Here is a 24,176-nt window from a genome sequence, read left to right on the forward strand (position 1 = left end):
CTCTCTCCTCTTCTCTCTTCACCCTGTGCTGCTTCTCTCTCCTGTCCTCACTTCACCCTGTGCTGCTTCTCTCTCCTGTTCTTACTCCTCTCTCTTCGCCCTGTGCTGCTTCTCTCTCCTGTTCTCTCTTCACCCTGTGCTGCTTCTCTCTCCTGTTCTCACTCCTCTCACTTCACCCTGTGCTGCTTCTCTCTCCTGTCCTCACTTCACCCTGTGCTGCTTCTTTCTCGTGTTCTCTCTTCACCCTGTGCTGCTTCTCTCTCCTCTTCTCTCTTCACCCTGTGCTGCTTCTCTCTCCTGTCCTCACTTCACCCTGTGCTGCTTCTCTCTCCTGTTCTCTCTTCACCCTGTGCTGCTTCTCTCTTCACCCTGTGCTGCTTCTCTCTCCTGTTCTCACTCCTCTCTTCACCCTGTGCTGCTTCTCTCTCCTGTTCTCTCTTCACCCTGTGCTGCTTCTCTCTCCTGTTCTCACTCCTCTCTTCACCATGTGCTGCTTCTCTCTCCTCTTCTCACTTCACCCTGTGCTGCTTCTCTCTCCTGTTCTCACTCCTCTCTTCACCCTGTGCTGCTTCTCTCTCCTGTTCTCTCTTCACCCTGTGCTGCTTCTCTCTCCTGTTCTCTCTTCACCCTGTGCTGCTTCTCTCTCCTGTTCTCACTCCTCTCTTCACCATGTGCTGCTTCTCTCTCCTCTTCTCACTTCACCCTGTGCTGCTTCTCTCTCCTGTTCTCACTCCTCTCTTCACCCTGTGCTGCTTCTCTCTCCTGTTCTCTCTTCACCCTGTGCTGCTTCTCTCTCCTGTTCTCTCTTCACCCTGTGCTGCTTCTCTCTCCTGTTCTCACTCCTCTCTTCACCCTGTGCTGCTCCTCTCCTATTTTTTCATTCATCTACCTTTTTTCATTAATTTTCTAATCCTCATCTTCATGTCCTCTGTCTCTTTTCTCTGACTTGATTCTTCCCCACTGCCACAATGACATGAGGACTTGTAGGCCTGAAATAGTGAAGCAAAGACAGTACAGTGTGAAGATAGGCAGGAACTGCTTCGCCAATAGAAGTCCCAGATCATGCGTGTATGTATCATGGCGACGTTGGCTAGCTATGCTCATGTGCAGAAACACATCATCTGGTCTAACTGCTTTTGACGAAAATGAAAACGTGTCACTTTGTCACTTTCACAAGGTTGGAGAAATAACATGTTCAACTACTTAAGACATTGGCTCGACTCTAGGTTGATTTCGAGAAAATTAACAACTAAAGAATAATTTGTCACTTCTCTCGTTGACTTCTCAAACCCCAAATCGCTGACTGATCTGATGGTCTATTTCGCAAGCGTTCCCAGAAGTCTCACGATGTTGCGCCTCTTGACTTTAGAAACTGTGACTGAAGCATCACTCATCAAAAGGCCTGTGTAGGTGGAGAGATGCTAGCAGGCCCCTAGGCTGAGTGGGGAGTCATATTGTCTTTGTCCCAAATGGCACCCTATTTTCTATATAGTGGTGCAATATTGGGAAAAGGGATACCTAGTCAGTTGCACAACTGAATGCATTCAACCGAAATGTGTCTTCCGCATTTAACCCAACCCCTCTGAATTATGTATCCAATGTTTCCAGCTGTCAAGTCTGTTCAGATGAATGATCATAAAGCGCAGAAAACACTATTTAAGACTGAGCAGCAAAATGTGAACCAGGGACTGACACCACCTCCTGTATGAGCTCTTCATCGGAGCCTCATGAATATGCATGACCCTGTAGGTGAGCCTTCTGAATATTCATGTCCTGGCAGGTGATGAGACTGGCTGTGATTGGCAGGGGCACGGTGTCTGGGACAGACAGCAGCAGGGGTTAGAGAGAGAGAATGGGGTGAGAGATGGAGAGAGGAGTGGTGAGAGATTGAGAGATGGAGGGATGAGAAAGAGAGATGGAGACAGCAGAGGGAGGTGGAGAGCACGAGCAACATGGAGTGAGAGGAAGGGGTTAGAGAGAGAGAGAGTTGGACAGACCGACAGAGAAGGAGAGCGAGATGGAGTGAGAGGAAGGGGTTAGAGAGAGAGAGAGTTAGACAGACAGACAGAGAAGGAGAGCGAGATGGAGTGAGAGGAAGGGGTTAGAGAGAGAGAGAGTTAGACAGACCGACAGAGAAGGAGAGCGAGATGGAGTGAGAGGAAGGGGTTAGAGAGAGAGAGAGTTAGACAGACAGACAGAGAAGGAGAGCGAGATGGAGTGAGAGGAAGGGGTTAGAGAGAGAGAGAGTTAGACAGACCGACAGAGAAGGAGAGCGAGATGGAGTGAGAGGAAGGGGTTAGAGAGAGAGAGAGTTAGACAGACCGACAGAGAAGGAGAGCGAGATGGAGTGAGAGGAAGGGGTTAGAGAGAGAGAGAGTTAGACAGACAGACAGAGAAGGAGAGTGAGATGGAGTGAGAGGAAGGGGTTAGAGAGAGAGAGAGTTAGACAGACCGACAGAGAAGGAGAGCGAGATGGAGTGAGAGGAAGGGGTTAGAGAGAGAGAGAGTTAGACAGACAGACAGAGAAGGAGAGCGAGATGGAGTGAGAGGAAGGGGTTAGAGAGAGAGAGAGTTAGACAGACCGACAGAGAAGGAGAGCGAGATGGAGTGAGAGGAAGGGGTTAGAGAGAGAGAGAGTTAGACAGACCGACAGAGAAGGAGAGCGAGATGGAGTGAGAGGAAGGGGTTAGAGAGAGAGAGAGTTAGACAGACAGACAGAGAAGGAGAGCGAGATGGAGTGAGAGGAAGGGGTTAGAGAGAGAGAGAGTTAGACAGACCGACAGAGAAGGAGAGCGAGATGGAGTGAGAGGAAGGGGTTAGAGAGAGAGAGAGTTAGACAGACAGACAGAGAAGGAGAGCGAGATGGAGTGAGAGGAAGGGGTTAGAGAGAGAGAGAGTTAGACAGACCGACAGAGAAGGAGAGCGAGATGGAGTGAGAGGAAGGGGTTAGAGAGAGAGAGAGTTAGACAGACCGACAGAGAAGGAGAGCGAGATGGAGTGAGAGGAAGGGGTTAGAGAGAGAGAGAGTTAGACAGACCGACAGAGAAGGAGAGCGAGATGGAGTGAGAGGAAGGGGTTAGAGAGAGAGAGAGTTGGACAGACAGACAGAGAAGGAGAGCGAGATGGAGTGAGAGGAAGGGGTTAGAGAGAGAGAGAGTTAGACAGACAGACAGAGAAGGAGAGCGAGATGGAGTGAGAGGAAGGGGTTAGAGAGAGAGAGAGTTAGACAGACCGACAGAGAAGGAGAGCGAGATTGAGTGAGAGGAAGGGGTTAGAGAGAGAGAGAGTTAGACAGACAGACAGAGAAGGAGAGCGAGATGGAGTGAGAGGAAGGGGTTAGAGAGAGAGAGAGTTAGACAGACCGACAGAGAAGGAGAGCGAGATGGAGTGAGAGGAAGGGGTTAGAGAGAGAGAGAGTTGGACAGACAGACAGAGAAGGAGAGCGAGATGGAGTGAGAGGAAGGGGTTAGAGAGAGAGAGAGTTAGACAGACCGACAGAGAAGGAGAGCGAGATGGAGTGAGAGGAAGGGGTTAGAGAGAGAGAGAGTTAGACAGACCGACAGAGAAGGAGAGCGAGATGGAGTGAGAGGAAGGGGTTAGAGAGAGAGAGAGTTAGACAGACCGACAGAGAAGGAGAGCGAGATGGAGTGAGAGGAAGGGGTTAGAGAGAGAGAGAGTTAGACAGACCGACAGAGAAGGAGAGCGAGATGGAGTGAGAGGAAGGGGTTAGAGAGAGAGAGAGTTAGACAGACCGACAGAGAAGGAGAGCGAGATGGAGTGAGAGGAAGGGGTTAGAGAGAGAGAGAGTTGGACAGACAGACAGAGAAGGAGAGCGAGATGGAGTGAGAGGAAGGGGTTAGAGAGAGAGAGAGTTAGACAGACAGACAGAGAAGGAGAGCGAGATGGAGTGAGAGGAAGGGGTTAGAGAGAGAGAGAGTTAGACAGACCGACAGAGAAGGAGAGCGAGATGGAGTGAGAGGAAGGGGTTAGAGAGAGAGAGAGTTAGACAGACAGACAGAGAAGGAGAGCGAGATGGAGTGAGAGGAAGGGGTTAGAGAGAGAGAGAGTTAGACAGACCGACAGAGAAGGAGAGCGAGATGGAGTGAGAGGAAGGGGTTAGAGAGAGAGAGAGTTAGACAGACCGACAGAGAAGGAGAGCGAGATGGAGTGAGAGGAAGGGGTTAGAGAGAGAGAGAGTTAGACAGACAGACAGAGAAGGAGAGCGAGATGGAGTGAGAGGAAGGGGTTAGAGAGAGAGAGAGTTAGACAGACAGACAGAGAAGGAGAGCGAGATGGAGTGAGAGGAAGGGGTTAGAGAGAGAGAGAGTTAGACAGACAGACAGAGAAGGAGAGCGAGATGGAGTGAGAGGAAGGGGTTAGAGAGAGAGAGAGAGAGAGAGAGAGAGAGTTTTCAGAGAGAGAGAGAGAGAGAGACAGCAGAGGTCAGGATCAGAGCTCCTGCATTTTTCAGCATTTTCTTTAAAAAAGATAGGTTAGGAGTTAGATAAACTTGGATTTTTGGTCAGGAACACATACTGGATTCTACCCTCTTCAACATAACCCCTACTTCAAATCAAAACTTAAAACCTACAACCTCATTTTGGACGGAATTACGGAATCACCTGGAAAGTTCACAACAACCAAGGATTTTTTACCCTATACAGCAAATTCTCTGGAAAACAACAGAAACCTGAAAACACCATCCAACCTGGAACTGAGTGAGTAATGTTTAGTCTGAAACAATATTTTATTTCCAAAAGCCAAGAAGAAAAATACACAACATTACTTTATAAGGACTGAATTCTAACATAATTCTGCCAAGCTTGATACAGCTTCAACTAGCACTGACGTGTCAAGTGAGAGGTGTCAAAGCTCATTAGCCCAACAATGGCAGGAGAGTCACACAGTCTACCCCAACCAAATGGAGAGGCCTTAGAAGCTCCCTCCCGCTGTTCAGAGGTAATTAAAATACAGTACCCTTTGCATGTAAAGAATGATAAGGCAAGGAAAGACCACAAGAAGAAGCTCCTTATGGGAAATCAAGAGACACTTTTTGCTGACTATTACAAAAATGGGAACATCAGCAACCTCATCTTCCACACAAACCATCCCCTGGCATGGCACAGTGCTATATTAGCACACTACCCCTTTGTTACGAGAGGGGGGATTAACGAGGGGTGGAAACTCAGAATACTTGATAACGAGGACTCTGAGTTAAGTAATATAAATATCTATAAATCCGGATCAGTAATGGTACAGAATAACCACAAACAGTTTCAGCTGGACTTTCACCTAATCAAAGAATTAGCCCAGCAGGAGAAGCTCTGCCTTGATAATGATACCCCCACACAGAGCGGGTCAGACCAGACCTCTTCATTATGTAACCCCACAGATGAGCAACCCCCAGTGGAGAGTCAACCTCCCAGCACAGATTACCACTCCCTCATTGAAATGAAGGACAAATTCACCCAGCTGGAGGTAAGACAGGTGGAGCTGGAACAGCAGGTGATTACACTTCAGTCAGCGCAGACCCAGACAACAGTCCAGCACAACAACAGCCCCTTAACCAGACCCGGAGAGCTGGAGGTGGACAGAGACATATCTGCACTTTGGACAGTGGTGAGACAAATACAACAGGAGAAAGAGGAGCAGAACAGAGCACTAGAGGAGAGTATCAGACTGCTGGTGGAGGAGAGGTTGAGGGGGATGGAGGAGAAGTTGATGGGGACGGCGTGTGACAGAGAACAACCCACTAGAGAGGTGGCCACCCCCACAGAGAAGCCAGCAGAACAGCCCACTTCAGCACCCAACAAAAGTCTCGACACCACAGCAGAACAGTCCACACCAGACCCTGAACATAGAGTCGACACCACAGCAGAACAGTCCACACCAGACCCTGACCATAGAGTCGAAATCACAGCAGAACAGACAAATGAAGAACCCCAAGCCCAGAGGCTCTCACCCCCTCTGAGCACCCCCCCTGTCAGCCACCCTGATAGCCCTTTTGACAACCCCCCCACACCCACTGAGGACAAACACAAGACACAGATTGTACTACTTATGGACTCAAATGGGAAATATATAGAAGAAAAAAAACTTTTTCCCAAACACAGTGTGTCTAAACTCTGGTGTCCAAACACCCAGCGTGCCCTCGACCTTCTGTCTGAGGCCAAACTAGGCTCACCCAGCCACATAATAATACACACAGGCACAAACGACCTGAGAGCACTGCAGGAAAGAGTGGCCACAGCACTGAAGAGAGTGATTGAAAAGGCTTCTTCTACTTTCCCCAACGCACAAGTGGTTATCTCCACCCTGCTACCACGAAAAGACTTCCACCCTGCCACAATACAGCGGGTAAATGCAAGTATTTCCCGTGACTGTGCCTCAAAACCAAACGTTTTCCTGGCCCACCACTCCACCCTGGACTTGAACAGCCTCTATGACCAGGTCCACCTCTACAAGGCAGCAGTGCCCACCTTTGCCCGAACTCTAAAGGACATCGCTCTCAAACGTATCCCCAACACTTCACACAGGAGCAACAGATCAATAGACACCCCATCCAGACCAGCGAGACACCCTCCCAGATCTGCAGGACCCCCCCCTGGACCTACACATAGAGGACCCACGCCAAGAGGAATTACATCCAGACCACAGTACACCCAGACACATCCACACCCCCACCCCAACCAATCAACACCCCCCCACGTCAACCATGCCCACACCCCATTTAGGCCCACCCAGGTCAGACCTATGCCACTCCTGCCCACCCCATGCACCCCACCCCCGCAAAGAGGGCCTCAACATGGAAGCCACACATACGCCCAGGTAGTGAGCGGGCAAACAGTCCCAACCCCCACTCTCACACTCGCCGAAGCCAATGGCATGTACCAGATGCTCAGCAGGCTCTGCTCACACTTACTGGCCTGAGGCCAAACCACGACCAACAACATTGGACACTCTATGGAACAAAAAGCCTTCACTATATTATCATGGAATATCCAAGGCCTGAGGTCATCTGCCTTTGGCCTAAAGAGCAGAAACCCGGACTTCACCAAAGAAATCGGTAATACAGACATTGTCATCCTGCAAGAAACCTGGTATAGAGGAGACGGACCCACTGGTTGCCCTCTAGGTTACAGAGAGCTGGTAGTCCCATCCACCAAACTACCAGGTGTGAAACAGGGAAGGGACTCAGGGGGTATGCTAATTTGGTATAGAGCAGACCTAACTCACTCCATTAAATTAATCAAAACAGGAACATTTTACATTTGGCTAGAAATTCAAAAAGAAATTATCCTAACAGAGAAAAATGTCCTCCTGTGTGCTACCTATATCCCCCCACTAGAATCCCCATATTTTAATGAAGACAGCTTCTCCATCCTGGAGGGGGAAATCAATCATTTCCAGGCCCAGGGACATGTACTAGTCTGTGGCGACCTAAATGCCAGAACCGGACAAGAACCTGACACCCTAAGCACACAGGGGGACAAACACCTGCCTGGAGGTGACAGCATTCCCTCCCACATATGCCCCCCTAGGCACAACTATGACAACATAACCAACAAAAACGGGTCACAACTCCTGCAGCTCTGTCGCACGCTGGGTATGTACATAGTCAACGGTAGGCTTCGAGGGGACTCCTATGGTAGGTACACCTATAGCTCATCTCTTGGCATTAGTACTGTAGACTACTTTATCACCGACCTCAACCCAGAGTCTCTCAGAGCGTTCACAGTCAGCCCACTGACACCCCTATCAGACCACAGCAAAATCACAGTCTACTTAAACAGAGCAATAATCAATCATGAGGCATCAAAGCCAAAGGAACTGAGTAACATTAAGAAATGCTATAGATGGAAGGAATGCAGTTTGGAAACCTACCAAAAAACAATTAGGCAACAACAAATTCAATCCCTTTTAGACAATTTCCTGGGTAAAACGTTCCGCTGTAATAGTGAAGGTGTAAACTTGGCAGTAGAAAATCTTAACAGTATATTTGACCTCTCAGCTTCCCTATCAAATCTAAAAATCTCAAATAGAAAACCGAAGAAAATTAACAATAATGACAAATGGTTTGATGAAGAATGCAAAAATCTAAGAAAGAAATTGAGAAACCTGTCCAACCAAAAACATAGAGACCCGGAAAACCTGAGTCTACGCCTTCACTATGGTGAATCACTAAAACAATACAGAAATACACTACGGAAAAAGAAGGAACAGCATGTCAGAAATCAGCTCAATGCAATTGAAGAATCCATAGACTCTAACCACTTCTGGGAAAATTGGAAAACACTAAACAAACAACAACAAGAAGAATTATCTATCCAAAATGGAGATGTATGGGTAAACCACTTCTCCAATCTTTTTGGCTCTATAACAAAGAATAAAGAGCAAAAACATATACATGATCAAATACAGATCTTAGAATCATCTATTAAAGACTACCAGAACCCACTGGATTATCCAATTACATTGAATGAGTTACAGGACAAAATAAAAACCCTCCAACCCAAAAAGGCCTGTGGTGTTGATGGTATCCTCAATGAAATGATCAAATATACAGACAACAAATTCCAATTGGCTATACTAAAACTCTTTAACATCATACTTAGCTCTGGCATCTTCCCCAATATTTGGAACCAAGGACTGATCACCCCAATCCACAAAAGTGGAGACAAATTTGACCCCAATAACTACCGTGGAATATGTGTCAACAGTAACCTTGGGAAAATCCTCTGCATTATTATTAACAGCAGACTCGTACATTTCCTCAATGAAAACAATGTACTGAGCAAATGTCAAATTGGCTTTTTACCAAATTACCGTACAACAGACCATGTATTCACCCTGCACACCCTAATTGACAACCAAACAAACCAAAACAAAGGCAAAGTCTTCTCATGCTTTGTTGATTTCAAAAAAGCCTTCGACTCAATCTGGCATGAGGGTCTGCTATACAAACTGATGGAAAGTGGTGTTGGGGGTAAAACATACGACATTATAAAATCCATGTACACAAACAACAAGTGTGCGGTTAAAATTGGCAAAAAACACACACATTTCTTCACACAGGGTCGTGGGGTTAGACAGGGATGCAGTTTAAGCCCCACCCTCTTCAACATATATATCAACGAATTGGCGCGGGCACTAGAAAAGTCTGCAGCACCCGGCCTCCCCCTGCTAGAATCCGAAGTCAAATGTCTGCTGTTTGCCGATGATCTGGTGCTTCTGTCACCAACCAAGGAGGGCCTACAGCAGCACCTAGATCTTATGCACAGATTCTGTCAGACCTGGGCCCTGACAGTAAATCTCAGTAAGACCAAAATAATGGTGTTCCAAAAAAGGTCCAGTCACCAGGACCACAAATACAAATTCAATCTAGACACTGTTGCCCTAGAGCACACAAAAAACTATACATACCTTGGCCTAAACATCAGCGCCACAGGTAACTTCCACAAAGCTGTGAACGATCTGAGAGACAAGGCAAGAAGGGCATTCTATGCCATCAAAAGAAACATAAATTTCAACATACCAATTAGGATTTGGCTAAAAATACTTGAATCAGTCATAGAGCCCATTGCCCTTTATGGTTGTGAGGTCTGGGGTCCGCTCACCAACCAAGACTTCACAAAATGGGACAAACACCAAATTGAGACTCTGCACGCAGAATTCTGCAAAAATATCCTCCGTGTACAACGTAGAACACCAAATAATGCATGCAGAGCAGAATTAGGCCGATACCCACTAATTATCAAAATCCAGAAAAGAGCCGTTAAATTCTACAACCACCTAAAAGGAAGTGATTCACAAACCTTCCATAACAAAGCCATCACCTACAGAGAGATGAACCTGGAGAAGAGTCCCCTAAGCAAGCTGGTCCTGGGGCTCTGTTCACAAACACAAACACACCCTACAGAGCCCCAGGACAACAGCACAATTAGACCCAACCAAATCATGAGAAAACAAAAAGATAATTACTTGACACATTGGAAAGAATTAACAAAAAAACAGAGCAAACTAGAATGCTATTTGGCCCTAAACAGAGAGTACACAGCGGCAGAATACCTGACCACTGTGACTGACCCAAAATTAAGGAAAGCTTTGACTATGTACAGACTCAGTGAGCATAGCCTTGCTATTGAGAAAGGCCGCCGTAGGCAGACATGGCTCTCAAGAGAAGACAGGCTATGTGCTCACTGCCCACAAAATGAGGTGGAAACTGAGCTGCACTTCCTAACCTCCTGCCCAATGTATGACCATATTAGAGAGACATATTTCCCTCAGATTACACAGATCCACAAAGAATTCGAAAACAAATCCAAATTTGAAAAACTCCCATATCTACTGGGTGAAATTCCACAGTGTGCCATCACAGCAGCAAGATTTGTGACCTGTTGCCACGAGAAAAGGGCAACCAGTGAAGAACACACACCATTGTAAATACAACCCATATTTATGCTTATTTATTTTATCTTGTGTCCTTTAACCATTTGTACATTGTTAAAACACTGTATATATATATAATATGACATTTGTAATGTCTTTACTGTTTTGAAACCTCTGTATGTGTAATGTTTACTGTTAATTTTTGTTGTTTTTCACTTTATATTTTCACTTTGTATGTTGTCTACCTCACTTGCTTTGGCAATGTTAACACATGTTTCCCATGCCAATAAAGCCCTTGAATTGAATTGAATTGAATTGAGTTAGACAGACAGACAGAGAAGGAGAGCGAGATGGAGTGAGAGGAAGGGGTTAGAGAGAGAGAGAGTTAGACAGACCGACAGAGAAGGAGAGCGAGATGGAGTGAGAGGAAGGGGTTAGAGAGAGAGAGAGTTAGACAGACAGACAGAGAAGGAGAGCGAGATGGAGTGAGAGGAAGGGGTTAGAGAGAGAGAGAGTTAGACAGACCGACAGAGAAGGAGAGCGAGATGGAGTGAGAGGAAGGGGTTAGAGAGAGAGAGAGTTAGACAGACAGACAGAGAAGGAGAGCGAGATGGAGTGAGAGGAAGGGGTTAGAGAGAGAGAGAGTTAGACAGACAGACAGAGAAGGAGAGCGAGATGGAGTGAGAGGAAGGGGTTAGAGAGAGAGAGAGTTAGACAGACAGACAGAGAAGGAGAGCGAGATGGAGTGAGAGGAAGGGGTTAGAGAGAGAGAGAGTTAGACAGACAGACAGAGAAGGAGAGCGAGATGGAGTGAGAGGAAGGGGTTAGAGAGAGAGAGAGTTAGACAGACAGACAGAGAAGGAGAGCGAGATGGAGTGAGAGGAAGGGGTTAGAGAGAGAGAGAGTTAGACAGACAGACAGAGAAGGAGAGCGAGATGGAGTGAGTTTGCCGTCTGGATGAATGCTGGAAGGTTTCTTTCCTGCGTAGTATTTAATACTCCACATCCCTATAGTTGGGCTGTTTTGCATCGGTCTGAGAATTGTAATTGATGTTGTGTCATTCAGTTCAGGCAGACAGACAGATAGGCGGTGTTCTGATTAGACTGCTAGTGAGTGATGGTGAGAGGTTGGAGAGATACTGCAGAGCACAGCCTTTACAGTACACTTTCCTCCCCACCCCCTGGACCGTAAAATACCTCCCCAAGACGTTTTCTTCTGTTCCTGCACTTGGCTCTGCAAAGCCGCGTTGTGGCATATAGCTGAGGAGAGGGAAGAGGGAATGCGTGGATGCGTCGGTCACAAAGCTTGTTTTCCTGCCTTTTTCAGGATGTGAATGGTTCTGTGATTGTGGTCATTGTGTGCTTTATGCCACTGATAAATAAGGGGGAATAAAAGTAAGCTTTATCTGGGCTCTGCAGCAACACGCCACAATTAACGCCTTCTGACGACAAACTGGACACACTCAGGGAGGGGGTAGGCTTTTCAAACAGTTGTTTACTTGCTTGTTTAATTTTCCAACAAAGAGAGAACACTCACTCTGTTTTTGGAGAGTCAGGGGCTGAATGTTAATTAACTGTTTGTTTAATCGTGCCTGGCGATGGCAGTGTTTAATTGGGTCTGCTCCCTGACTTGGAGACCCAGCAGGACTCCTTCAGGTATTCTGGCCACACCCTTGGTCGCCCTGGGAGATGGGGTTGCCCTGGAAACCAGCGTGGAGGGAAGTGCTATGGCAGCATTAAAGTTCAAGGTTAACTTCTAATATGATCATCCTTCCTCATCTACACCATCTAGCATCGGATTGGCTCCCAATTGCCAGAATCCGCCCCTTTCACTGACAGTAGTAAAAAGTACGGCGGTCTCGGAGGGGCATAAATCATACACAGGATCTCAGCTGCACTCACTATCTCTTGCACTGGGGAGAGATCACACAGAGCTGAGAGGGAGAGGAGAACAAACCTCAGAGCCTGTTGAGCACATAAACACATAAAGGCATAGGGCCTGGGCTTGAGTGACACACCAGCTAATGCAGAAAGGAGATGACAAGTGTTTCCAATTATGGATTTGTCTTACTTTGGTTTGGTACCCACGAGACTCATTAAAGAAACACACTCGCGCAGAACATCCAAACACACTTAACATAGACATTGACTCTCTGAAACACACACAGACATACAGATAAATGTAAGAATTCAGCTGTAAAGGGAATTGGCAGTACCCATACATGATGTATGGCCTTGTTACATATGCATGATTGAACAGCATGCTCTATTCCCAAAGCATTAACACACACACACACGCACACACACACACAGACTCTAACCTTAACCCTAACTTTTAGGCTTAAAATAGCATTTGAATAAATTCAGGACATTCAGGACAAAAAAAGTTATTGTTCCCTACTTTGTCAGGACATTCGGGTGAATTGTTCGGACATTCGGTTCCTGATGAGGTAGGAAAACAGGTACACACACACACACAGAGAGAGGGAGAGAGCCTCACACGTACAGTATGCATATGTTACCAGTCCATGTACTCTACAGCCCTGTTCTCTGCCTCTTCCTGTTGAAGACAACCTCATTTTAAATGCGTGTGTGTGTGTGTGTGTGTGTGTGTGTGTGTGTGTGTGTGTGTGTGTGTGTGTGTGTGTGTGTGTGTGTGTGTGTGTGTGTGTGTGTGTGTGTGATAGAGAGACTGGTCCTGGTGCGTAGTCTCCCTCTCTCTCTGCAGTGAGAAAAGGCTTTCAGTAGCCCTGATCTTCTAAAGAGCACACATGGATTTCTTCCTATGGAGTCATTGGACCCGTTTCAACATTCATGATGACTTATAATGCCTTCATAAGGGGTTATAATGTGCCATAATGGGCTTGAATGGCTAGTAATTTGTCAGGCTTTGAACAGGCCTTTCTGTAAAGACTGGTCCAAGGCAACAGGCTATCAACCCTCACAGTCTCCTCTTTTCCTAATGGAGGCTAACTTCAAATGGGAATAAACAGCGCTGTGCTTTGTCCTGTGCCAATCAAATCCAGCACGGTTCCACTCCCGGAGGTACTGAGGTTATTCTCTCTCGGAGGATGATTGGCAGGATTCCGGGGGGTTTGACTGTAATTCTGGCTGGAGTGATTGTCGGTGTTCAGACGAGTCTCTCCAGTGTGGAGCCAGCTAATGATGACTAATTTCAGAACTCACTGGAGAGCCCGGCACTGTGGAGAGGGGAGAGGGCCCGGCACTGTGGAGAGGAGAGAGGGCCCGGCACTGTGGAGAGGGGAGAGGATGCGGCACTGTGGAGAGGGGAGAGGGCCCGGCACTGTGGAGAGGGGAGAGGGCCCGACACTGTGGAGAGGGGAGAGGGCCCGGAGATGCCTTTTAGCTGTGAAAATACTAAGAGTGTGGCCAAATGCTAGCTCACACACACACACACGAGCGCATTCACCAATCTGTGAGTACGGGTGAAATTCTGTAGGCAGATGGTTGTGACTCCAGGCAGTCGGTTCTATCAAGGCTTAGCACAGGCAATAGAGAGGTGTGTCTTACTAACAAGCCTATATCTGTGTTGAAGTGGCTTCATGCCCTAGTGTTCAAGTGAGGTTGGTTTTATTTTACATTAATAACGTACCTTTTCGTGTGACTTGTCAGTTATTAATGTGTTATGTTTCAATGGTTTCAAGTACTGTGAAATGCGTTTGCAAGCTCTAAAGCCAATCAATAACAATGTAATATTAAAAATAACAAAGTTGAACAAAAACACGAGAAATAAAAATAATAAGAACATGATAAAGTAAGTAAGCATACTATATACAGGGTCAGTCAGTTTCAGTACCATATTTACAATGGTCAGGGATACTGGAGTGATAGTCGGAAGTTTACCTACACCTTAGCCAAATACATTTCAAATCAGTTTTTCACAATTCCTGACATTTAATCCTAGTGAAAATTTCCCTGTCTTAGGTCAGTTAGGATCACCACTTTATTTTAAGAATGTGAAATGTCAGAATAATAGAAGAGAGAATTACTTATTTCAGCTTTTATTTCTTTCATCACAGTCCCAGTGGGTCAGAAGTTTACATACACTCAATTAGTATTTGGTTGCATTGCCTTTAAATTGTTTAACTTGGGTCAAACGTTTCGTGTAGCCTTCCAAAAGCTTCCCACAATAAGTTGCGGGAAGTTTGGCCCATTCCTCCTGACAGAGCTGGTGTAACGGAGTGAGGTTTGTAGGCCTCCTTGCTCGCACACACTTTTTCAGTTCTGCCCACAAATGTTCTATAGGATTGAGGTCAGGGCTTTGTGATGGTCACTCCAATACCTTGACTTTGTTGTCCTTAAGCCATTTTGCCACAACTTTGGAAGTATTCTTGGGGTCATTGTCCATTTGGAAGACCCATTTGCGACCAAGCTTTAACTTCCTGACTGATGTCTTGAGATTTTGCTTCAATATATCCACATAATTGTCCTTCTTCATGATGCTATCTATTTTGTGAAGTGCACCAGTCCCTCCTGCAGAAAAGCACCCACACAACATGATGCTGCCACCCCTGTGCTTCACGGTTGGGATGGTGTTTTTTGGCTTGAAACCCTCCCCATTTTTCCTCCAAACATAACGATGGTCATTATAGCCAAACAATTCTATTTTTGTTTCATCAGACCAGAGGACATTTCTCCAAAAAGTACGATCTTTTGTCCCCATGTGCAGTTGTAAACCGTAGTCTGGCTTTTTTATGGCGGTTTTAGAGCAGAGGCTTCTTCATTGCTGAGCGGTCTTTCAGGTTATGTCGATATAGGACTCACTTTACTGTGGATATAGATACTTTTGTACCTGTTTCCTCCAGCATCTTCACAAGGTAATTTGCTGTTGTTATGGGATTTTCACTTTTTGCACCAAAGTACGTTCATCTCTAGGAGACAGAACGCATCTCCTTCCTGAGCAGTATGATGGCTGCATGGTCCCCTGGTGTTTATACTTGCGTACTATTGTTTGTACAGATGAACATGGTACCTTCAGGCGTTTGGAAATTGCTCCCAAGGATGAACCAGACTCGTGGAGGTCTACAATTTTTTTGAGGTCTTGGCTGATTTCTTTTGATTTTCCCATGATGTCAAGCAAAGGGGCACTGAGTTTGAAGGTAGGCCTTGAAATACATCCACAGGTACACCTCCAATTGACTCAAATTCTGTCAATTAGCCTATCAGAAGCTTCTAAAGCCATGACATCATTTTCTGGAATTTTCCAAGCTGTTTAAAGGCACAGTCAACTTAGTGTATGTAAACTTCTGACCCACTGGAATTGTGATACAGTGAATTATAAGTGGAATAGTCTGTTTGTAAACAAATGTTGGAAGAATTACTTGAGTCATACACAAAGTAGATGTCCTAACCGACTTGCCAAAACTATACAGTGCCTTGCGAAAGTATTCGGCCCCCTTGAACTTTGCGACCTTTTGCCACATTTCAGGCTTCAAACATAAAGATATAAAACTGTATTTTTTTGTGAAGAATCAACAACAAGTGGGACACAGTCATGAAGTGGAACGACATTTATTGGATATTTCAAACTTTTTTAACAAATCAAAAACTGAAAAATTGGGCGTGCAAAATTATTCAGCCCCTTTACTTTCAGTGCAGCAAACTCTCTCCAGAAGTTCAGTGAGGATCTCTGAATGATCCAATGTTGACCTAAATGACTAATGATGATAAATACAATCCACCTGTGTGTAATCAAGTCTCCGTATAAATGCACCTGCACTGTGATAGTCTCAGAGGTCCGTTAAAAGCGCAGAGAGCATCATGAAGAACAAGGAACACACCAGGCAGGTCCGAGATACTGTTGTGAAGAAGTTTAAAGCCGGATTTGGATACAAAAAGATTTCCCAAGCTTTAAACATCCCAAGGAGCACTGTGCAAGCGATAATATTGAAATGGAAGGAGTATCAGACCACTGCAAATCTACCAAGACCTGGCCGTCCCTCTAAACTTTCAGCTCATACAAGGAGAAGACTGATCAGAGATGCAGCCAAGAGGCCCATGATCACTCTGGATGAACTGCAGAGATCTACAGCTGAGGTGGGAGACTCTGTCCATAGGACAACAATCAGTCGTATATTGCACAAATCTGGCCTTTATGGAAGAGTGGCAAGAAGAAAGCCATTTCTTAAAGATATCCATAAAAAGTGTTGTTTAAAGTTTGCCACAAGCCACCTGGGAGACACACCAAACATGTGGAAGAAGGTGCTCTGGTCAGATGAAACCAAAATTGAACTTTTTGGCAACAATGCAAAACGTTATGTTTGGCGTAAAAGCAACACAGCTCATCACCCTTGAACACACCATACCCACTGTCAAACATGGTGGTGGCAGCATCATGGTTTGGGCCTGCTTTTCTTCAGCAGGGACAGGGAAGATGGTTAAAATTGATGGGAAGATGGATGGAGCCAAATACAGGACCATTCTGGAAGAAAACCTGATGGAGTCTGCAAAAGACCTGAGACTGGGACGGAGATTTGTCTTCCAACAAGACAATGATCCAAAACATAAAGCAAAATCTACAATGGAATGGTTCGAAAATAAACATATCCAGGTGTTAGAATGGCCACGTCAAAGTCCAGACCTGAATCCAATCGAGAATCTGTGGAAAGAACTGAAAACTGCTGTTCACAAATGCTCTCCATCCAACCTCACTGAGCTCGAGCTGTTTTGCAAGGAGGAATGGGAAAAAATGTCAGTCTCTCGATGTGCAAAACTGATAGAGACATACCCCAAGCGACTTACAGCTGTAATCGCAGCAAAAGGTGGCGCTACAAAGTATTAACTTAAGGGGGCTGAATAATTTTGCACGCCCAATTTTTCAGTTTTTGATTTGTTAAAAAAGTTTGAAATATCCAATAAATGTCGTTCCACTTCATGATTGTGTCCCACTTGTTGTTGATTCTTCACAAAAAAATACAGTTTTATATCTTTATGTTTGAAGCCTGAAATGTGGCAAAAGGTTGCAAAGTTCAAGGGGGCCGAATACTTTCGCAAGGCACTGTAGTTAGTTAACAAGAAATATGTGGAGTGGTTGAAAAACGAGTTTTAATGACTCCAACCTAAGTGTATGTAAACTTCCGACTTCAACTGTATGTATAGGGAGGGGTAAGGTGACAAGGCATCAGGATATATAATAAACAGACTAGCAGCAGCGTATATGAGGATTGTATGTGAGTGGGCGTGCATGAGTGTAGAGTCAGTATAAATGTAAAGCATATTATGTGTGAGAGCAAATTGTGAAGTGAGTGTTTGTGTTTGTTTGAGTGTGCACTGCCCTGTGAGTGTGCATAGAGACAGTGCAAAAATACAAGGGTAGACCGTGTAGCCATTTTGTTAGCTATTTATTTAGCTATTTAGCAGTCTTAGAAGCTTTTCTGGAGCCTGTTGATGTCAGACTTGATGGTACCACTTGCCATGCGGAAGCAGAGGGAGCATTCGTTGGCTCGGAAAGAAAGTTTTTAACGATTTTCCAGGCCTTCCTTTCACACCACATGATATAATGGTCCTGGATGGCAGGAAGTTCGGCCCCAGTCATGTACTGGGCTGTCCGCACCACCCTCTGTAGCGCCATGTGTTTGAGGTCGGTGCTATTGCCATACCAAGCGGTGATGCAGCCAGTCAAGATGCTCTCGATGGTGCAGCTGTTGAAATGTTTGAGAATTTGAGGGCACATGAAGTGATAGAATGGAGCTCAGTCAAGGTGTGTGTTTGTGTGTACAAGCTGTGTTTCCTCTCCTAAAGCCTCTCCCACTGTGAGACACACCTGGTTGGTCATACCTGATGTACCTGTAGCTAATCTAATAAAACACCTGACATCCCAGTAACCTATCCACTACTGTACCTCCCTGACATCTTATTCTAGTACTCCCTCCATATCTCCCTCTCTTCCTCCCTCTAACTCCCACAAGTATCTTACCCACAAATCCCGGATTCCTTCCTTTCTCCCTCACTCCATCTCTTCTTCTCTTTCTCCCACAGCCCGGATTCCTTCATCTCTCCCTCACTCCATCTCTTCTTCTCTTTCTCCCACAGCCCGGATTCCTTCATCTCTCCCTCTCTCCATCTCTTCTTTTCTTTCTCCCACAGCCCGGATTCCTTCATCTCTCCATCTCTTCTTCTCTTTCTCCCACAGCCCGGATTCCTTCATCTCGCCCTCTCACCATCTCTTCTCTTTCTCCCAAAGCCTGGATTCCTTCATCTCTCCCTATATCCATCTTTCCCCCTCTCACTATTAAACTGAATCTTCCCTACTCCTCCCTTCAACTTATTCAAGGCCTCTCTTCCTCCCTCGCTCTGTCGTACACTGACAGCCATCCTTTCCCTCCCTCCCTCCCTCCCTCCCTCCCTCCCTCCCTCCCTCCCTCCCTCCCTCCCTCCCTCCCTCCCCCTGTCTCTCTCTGTTCTCTGCCCACACACTAATATCCTCTCCTGTTCAGCAGGAAATGAAGACAGCCTCGACACGTCTGTCAAACAGAAATTGCATTGTATACCTGTCACCAGCATTCACTTGTTTCTATAAATAGGGAAATGATTGTTGAAATAACTTCTCTCTCTCCTTTATCTACCCCTCTTCCTCCATTCCTCTCCACCTCCCTCCCCTTTTCTCCACAGTGTCTAAGCTGCGTGTGCAGAAGACCAACCAGTCCCTGGTCTACCTGGAGGACAGCCGTGTGCGCGTCAACTGCTCCGTGGCCTCTCAGACCAGCACCGACTCACAGCATGCCATGCTTTGGTACGTGCGCCGCGCAACGGGCGCCGAGGCCGACGAGCTCCTGCTGAGGATTGAGCGCTCAGGTGCATTTGAGTATGGCGCGTACGCAGACGAGGAGAGGTTGAGGCGGCGGGTGCAGGCAGAGAGGATGTCGCCACAGCTGTATGCGCTGACACTGAACAGGGCAGAGAGCAGCGACTCTGGGACTTACTACTGCCTGGTGGAGGAGTGGCTCACAGATCCAGACGGAGCCTGGTACAGACTGGCACGGGACTCCTCGGGCTTCACACAGGTCCTCGTCAGACAGCCAGGTGAGGAGAAAGAGGAGGGAAGGAGGGATCAGGGGAGGGAGGCTGGTACAAACTAGCACAGGACTCCTCAGCCTTCACACACAGATATCTTCCCAAAAGATATAGCAAGAGCCCAGTCTCTCTCGCTCTCTCTCTCTCTCTCTCTCTCTCTCTCTCTCTCGGTCACTGTCTCTCTATCTCTGTGTCTTTCTCTGTGGTTAACAGTAGCTGTTCTTTGCCCATGTGGTTCAGTCACCTCCTAGCAGTGACCAGCTGTGCCTAACAACCCTCCCCTCTCTACTCTCCCCCTGTCCTCAAGGCCGTCTCGCTCTGATGACCACATCAACAGCCCTGGGCAGAGCTCAGGTGGCAGAGCGGACGTTGTGGCCAGCTGGCACAGATGGGCATAGCCTGGCACTAGAGCCGAGGGGGATAACCCACCTGTCCACCCCTCCAACCCCTAATGCCCATCAATGTTATGCCTCTGTCTCCCCAACAGAACTGCGACCACACACCCTCACTCACCTCCAACCCACTAACCTTGACCCCACTATGTCCTCTACTCACCTCCAACCCACTAACCCAGACCCCACCATGTCCTCTACTAAACCTCCAACCCACTAACCCTGACCCCACTATGTCCTCTACTCACCTCCAACCCACTAACCCAGACACCAGCATGTCCTCTACTCACCCCCAACCCACTAACCCAGACCCCACCATGTCCTCTACTCACCTCCCAACCCACTAACCCTGACCCACCATGTCCTCTACTGACCTCCAACCCACTAACCCAGACCCCACCATGTCCTCTACTCACCTCCAACCCACTAACCATGATCCACCATGTCCTCTACTCACCTCCAACCCACTAACCCTGACCCCACCATGTCCTCTACAGACCTCCAACCCACTAACCCTGACCCCACCATGTCCTCTACTCACCTCCAACCCACTAACCCAGACCCCAGCATGTCCTCTACTCACCTCCAACCCACTAACCCAGACCCCAGCATGTCCTCTACTCACCTCAAACCCACTAACCCAGACCCCACCATGTCCTCTACTCACCTCCAACCCACTAACTCTGACCCCACCATGTCCTCTACTCACCTCCAACCCACTAACCCAGACCCCAGCATGTCCTCTACTCACCTCCAAACCCACTAACCCAGACCCCACCATGTCCTCTACTCACCTCCAACCCACTAACCCAGACCCCAGCATGTCCTCTACTCACCTCCAACCCACTAACCCAGACCCCAGCATATCCTCTACTCACCTCAAACCCACTAACCCAGACCCCACCATGTCCTCTACTCACCTCCAACCCACTAACCCAGACCCCAGCATGTCCTCTACTCACCTCCAACCCACTAACCCAGACCCCACCATGTCCTCTACTCACCTCCAACCCACTAACCCTGACCCCACCATGTCCTCTACTCACCTCCAACCCACTAACCCTGACCCCACCATGTCCTCTACTCACCTCCAACCCACTAACCCAGACCCCAGCATATCCTCTACTCACCTCCAACCCATTAACCCAGACCCCACCATGTCCTCTACTCACCTCCAACCCACTAACCCAGACCCCACCATGTCCTCTACTCACCTCCAACCCACTAACCCTGACCCCACCATGTCCTCTACTCACCTCCAACCCACTAACCCTGACCCCACCATGTCCTCTACTCACCTCCAACCCACTAACCTTGACCCCACCATGTCCTCTACTCACCTCCAACCCACTAACCTTGACCCCAGCATGTCCTCTACTCACCTCCAACCCACTAACCCAGACCCCAGCATATCCTCTACTCACCTCCAACCCATTAACCCTGACCCCACCATGTCCTCTACTCACCTCCAACCCACTAACCCAGACCCCACCATGTCCTCTACTCACCTCCAACCCACTAACCCAGACCCCACCATGTCCTCTACTCACCTCAAACCCACTAACCTTGACCCCACCATGTCCTCTACTCACCTCCAACCCACTTACCCAGACCCCAGCATGTCCTCTACTCACCTCCAACCCACTAACCCAGACCCCAGCATGTCCTCTACTCACCTCCAACCCACTAACCCAGACCCCAGCATGTCCTCTACTCACCTCCAACCCACTAACCCAGACCCCACCATGTCCTCTACTCACCTCAAACCCACTAACCTTGACGCCACCATGTCCTCTACTCACCTCCAACCCACTAACCCAGACCCCAGCATGTTCTCTACTCACCTCCAACCCACTAACCCAGACCCCAGCATGTCCTCTACTCACCTCCAACCCACTAACCCAGACCCCAGCATGTCCTCTACTCACCTCCAACCCACTAACCCTAACCTCATCATGTCCTCTACTCCTCTCCAAGTCCCCCTCCCACTGTCTACACCCCATGCCCCCCATACTCCTCCCCTCACACTCTGGACTATCTGCCCTACATACTGACACAAAGCATACACACATACTTTTTACACTTATCATTTGCTACTGCGACACCATTCTTTATTTTCCTCATACTATTATCCATCCTGATACCTAGTCACATTACTCTGCCTGCATGTACATATCTAGCTCAAATACCTCGTACCCCTGCACATTGATCTGGTAATGGTACTCCCTGTATATAGCTCTGCATCAGTGCGAAGGGCTCATAAACAAGCATTTCATGGCAAAGTCTACACCCGTTGTATTCAGCGCATGTGACAAATACTATTTTATTTTATTTGACTGTTTACAAACAAACATGGGTAACCCCCCTTTCCCCACCCCTCCCCGTAACATCTCTGAAAGCATCTGTTGTGCCAGGGGTCCTGTGAGCAGGGCATTATACATGCAGGGTGAAATGTGTGGGTGTCCGTGGCATCTGCCCGACTGCAACATGAAGGTCAGACAGAAGGGCTGAAGCTGGGCAGGGAGCAACAGTGCTCATCTTTTATTTAAGCAGCAAAGTGGACACTACTCCCCCAATTACATTAATGCTGAAAAACACACACACACACACACACACACACACACACACACACACACACACACACACACACACACACACACACACACACACACTGACACACATACATATATCTGTTTGTCGCTTTCAACTCACAGCGACCCAAGTGTGTGCTTGTGCATGTGTGTGACTGTGTGTGTGTATGCATGATTGCGTGTGTGTGTATATCAGTGAATCACTTTGATGTTTTTTTTTGTGTTGTATCTTACCTCTGTGTTTCTCAGAGGTAAGATGTGCCTTTCGGGATCCCAAGGCTCACCAGGGGATTGGGTTATTATTATCAAACACCATATCAGGGAGCTCTTATTCCATATATAGTTATACATGTGCTATATAAATATATAAAGGTGGGTGGCAAACTTCCAGGCTTGATTTCCCAGGGGGCCGTTAGGAGAGTCTCATTAAGGTGCTAAAGAATGCAGTCACCCAGGAAGTCAGACGGAAATGGTTCTCTGTCAGAAGAACAGGGAGATAAGACGAGATCGAGATGCCAGTTCTCCCCTTGTCTGTCTGTCTGTCTGCCAGCTTCCTCTCCTCTTTTAACCAGAGGAAACATTACAGTCTGTGAACAGCCTGATCTATCAGTCTTTTTAAGTTCAGTACTTTTTTACTTGTTGTAACTGGGTCAGTGTGCAGGCCCTGTAGGAGTGCAGCCATCCCTTACAGACACTCTCCCCCTGGGCTAGAAGCCTCTAAGAGGCAGGCCCGGCCCTGGAGGGGAACCAAGAACTGGAAAGGCCACGGACAGCTGGTGGGGTCACTAACCCTGTTAGTCTAATTTTCAAGGATTTTGGATTGGGCATCTGGGGGTAGTTGGGAACGTAAAATTGACAGCGAAAGAGATGTTGCTATCTACTGTCAATTATGTGTATTGAATTTTTGAAGTACATAATGTTTTGAAGCACATCGACATCTATCGTTCAGTGTAATGTTTTCTGTTTCAAGGCAGGACAATTATTTTGCTGTTCTGCCACAATAAATGGCTTTAAATTGTAATTTTCTTCTATCCCCCCCCTCCCTCTCTCTGTACAGAGGTGCGGTTACAGGTGGAGGAGTCCGAGTCTAATATCACCGTGTCCCAGTCCAGTTCCATCCGGTTGGGCTGTAGCATCCCCTCCCAGTCCTCCAGAGACTCCCGCTTCTCCGTGTCCTGGTATGTGGAGCGCTCCTCCATGCTCTCTGAGGAGGAAGACCAGGGGGATGTTGACGAGGGAAACCGGGCCTGTGTGTTCTCCATCGGACACGACGCCGTGTTCGGGAACGGGAACTGTAGCCCAATCGAGGAGGCGGGGCCTAACTCACGCCTGCAGTTTGAGAGGACGACCTCTGACCTCTACAGTCTGACAATCCAGGGGGCGCGACTCGCTGACGCTGGGCGCTACTACTGTCATGTGGAGGAGTGGCTGCTCAACCCCCGCAACGCCTGGTATCGCCTGGCAACCAACAACTCTGATGTCACCATCGTCAACGTGATCCAGCAGGGTAAATCAATGAATACATTTCTGTAGTGCTTTTAGGAATAAAACAGATAGTGCCACATGGCGAATGACAATGTCCTGGGGCTAGAAAAACAAAGGCAATGCCATAGAATGGAGACGTATTATTGTTGTTGACATTTCAGCTGCAAAGTGTTTTTCTAAGACAAGTGTTTTTTTCACAAAGTGTTTAACAGCAACCCTGGCCAACCAACTCCTCCCATTTGTATCATTATTATTCTAGAGACCAAATATAAGATCATTGGCTTGTG

At 47.3% G+C, this 24,176-nt stretch overlaps 1 protein-coding gene across 1 annotated transcript in view; it reads left to right on the top strand.

The window, feature by feature from the left end:
- The window catches only part of LOC110520435 (immunoglobulin superfamily member 3), a 155,248-nt gene that overhangs the window by 122,698 nt on the left and 8,374 nt on the right, over nt 1-24,176 (top strand). The window contains exons 7-8 of the mRNA XM_021597754.3: nt 19,020-19,430; nt 23,462-23,911. Coding sequence (XP_021453429.2) covers nt 19,020-19,430; nt 23,462-23,911 — 861 coding nt within the window. The remainder of the gene's footprint in view (nt 1-19,019; nt 19,431-23,461; nt 23,912-24,176) is intronic.

This window comes from Oncorhynchus mykiss, chromosome 3 (assembly GCF_057628025.1).
Source record: "Oncorhynchus mykiss isolate SJ-2025 chromosome 3, ASM5762802v1, whole genome shotgun sequence".
NCBI classification, from domain to species: domain Eukaryota; kingdom Metazoa; phylum Chordata; class Actinopteri; order Salmoniformes; family Salmonidae; genus Oncorhynchus; species Oncorhynchus mykiss.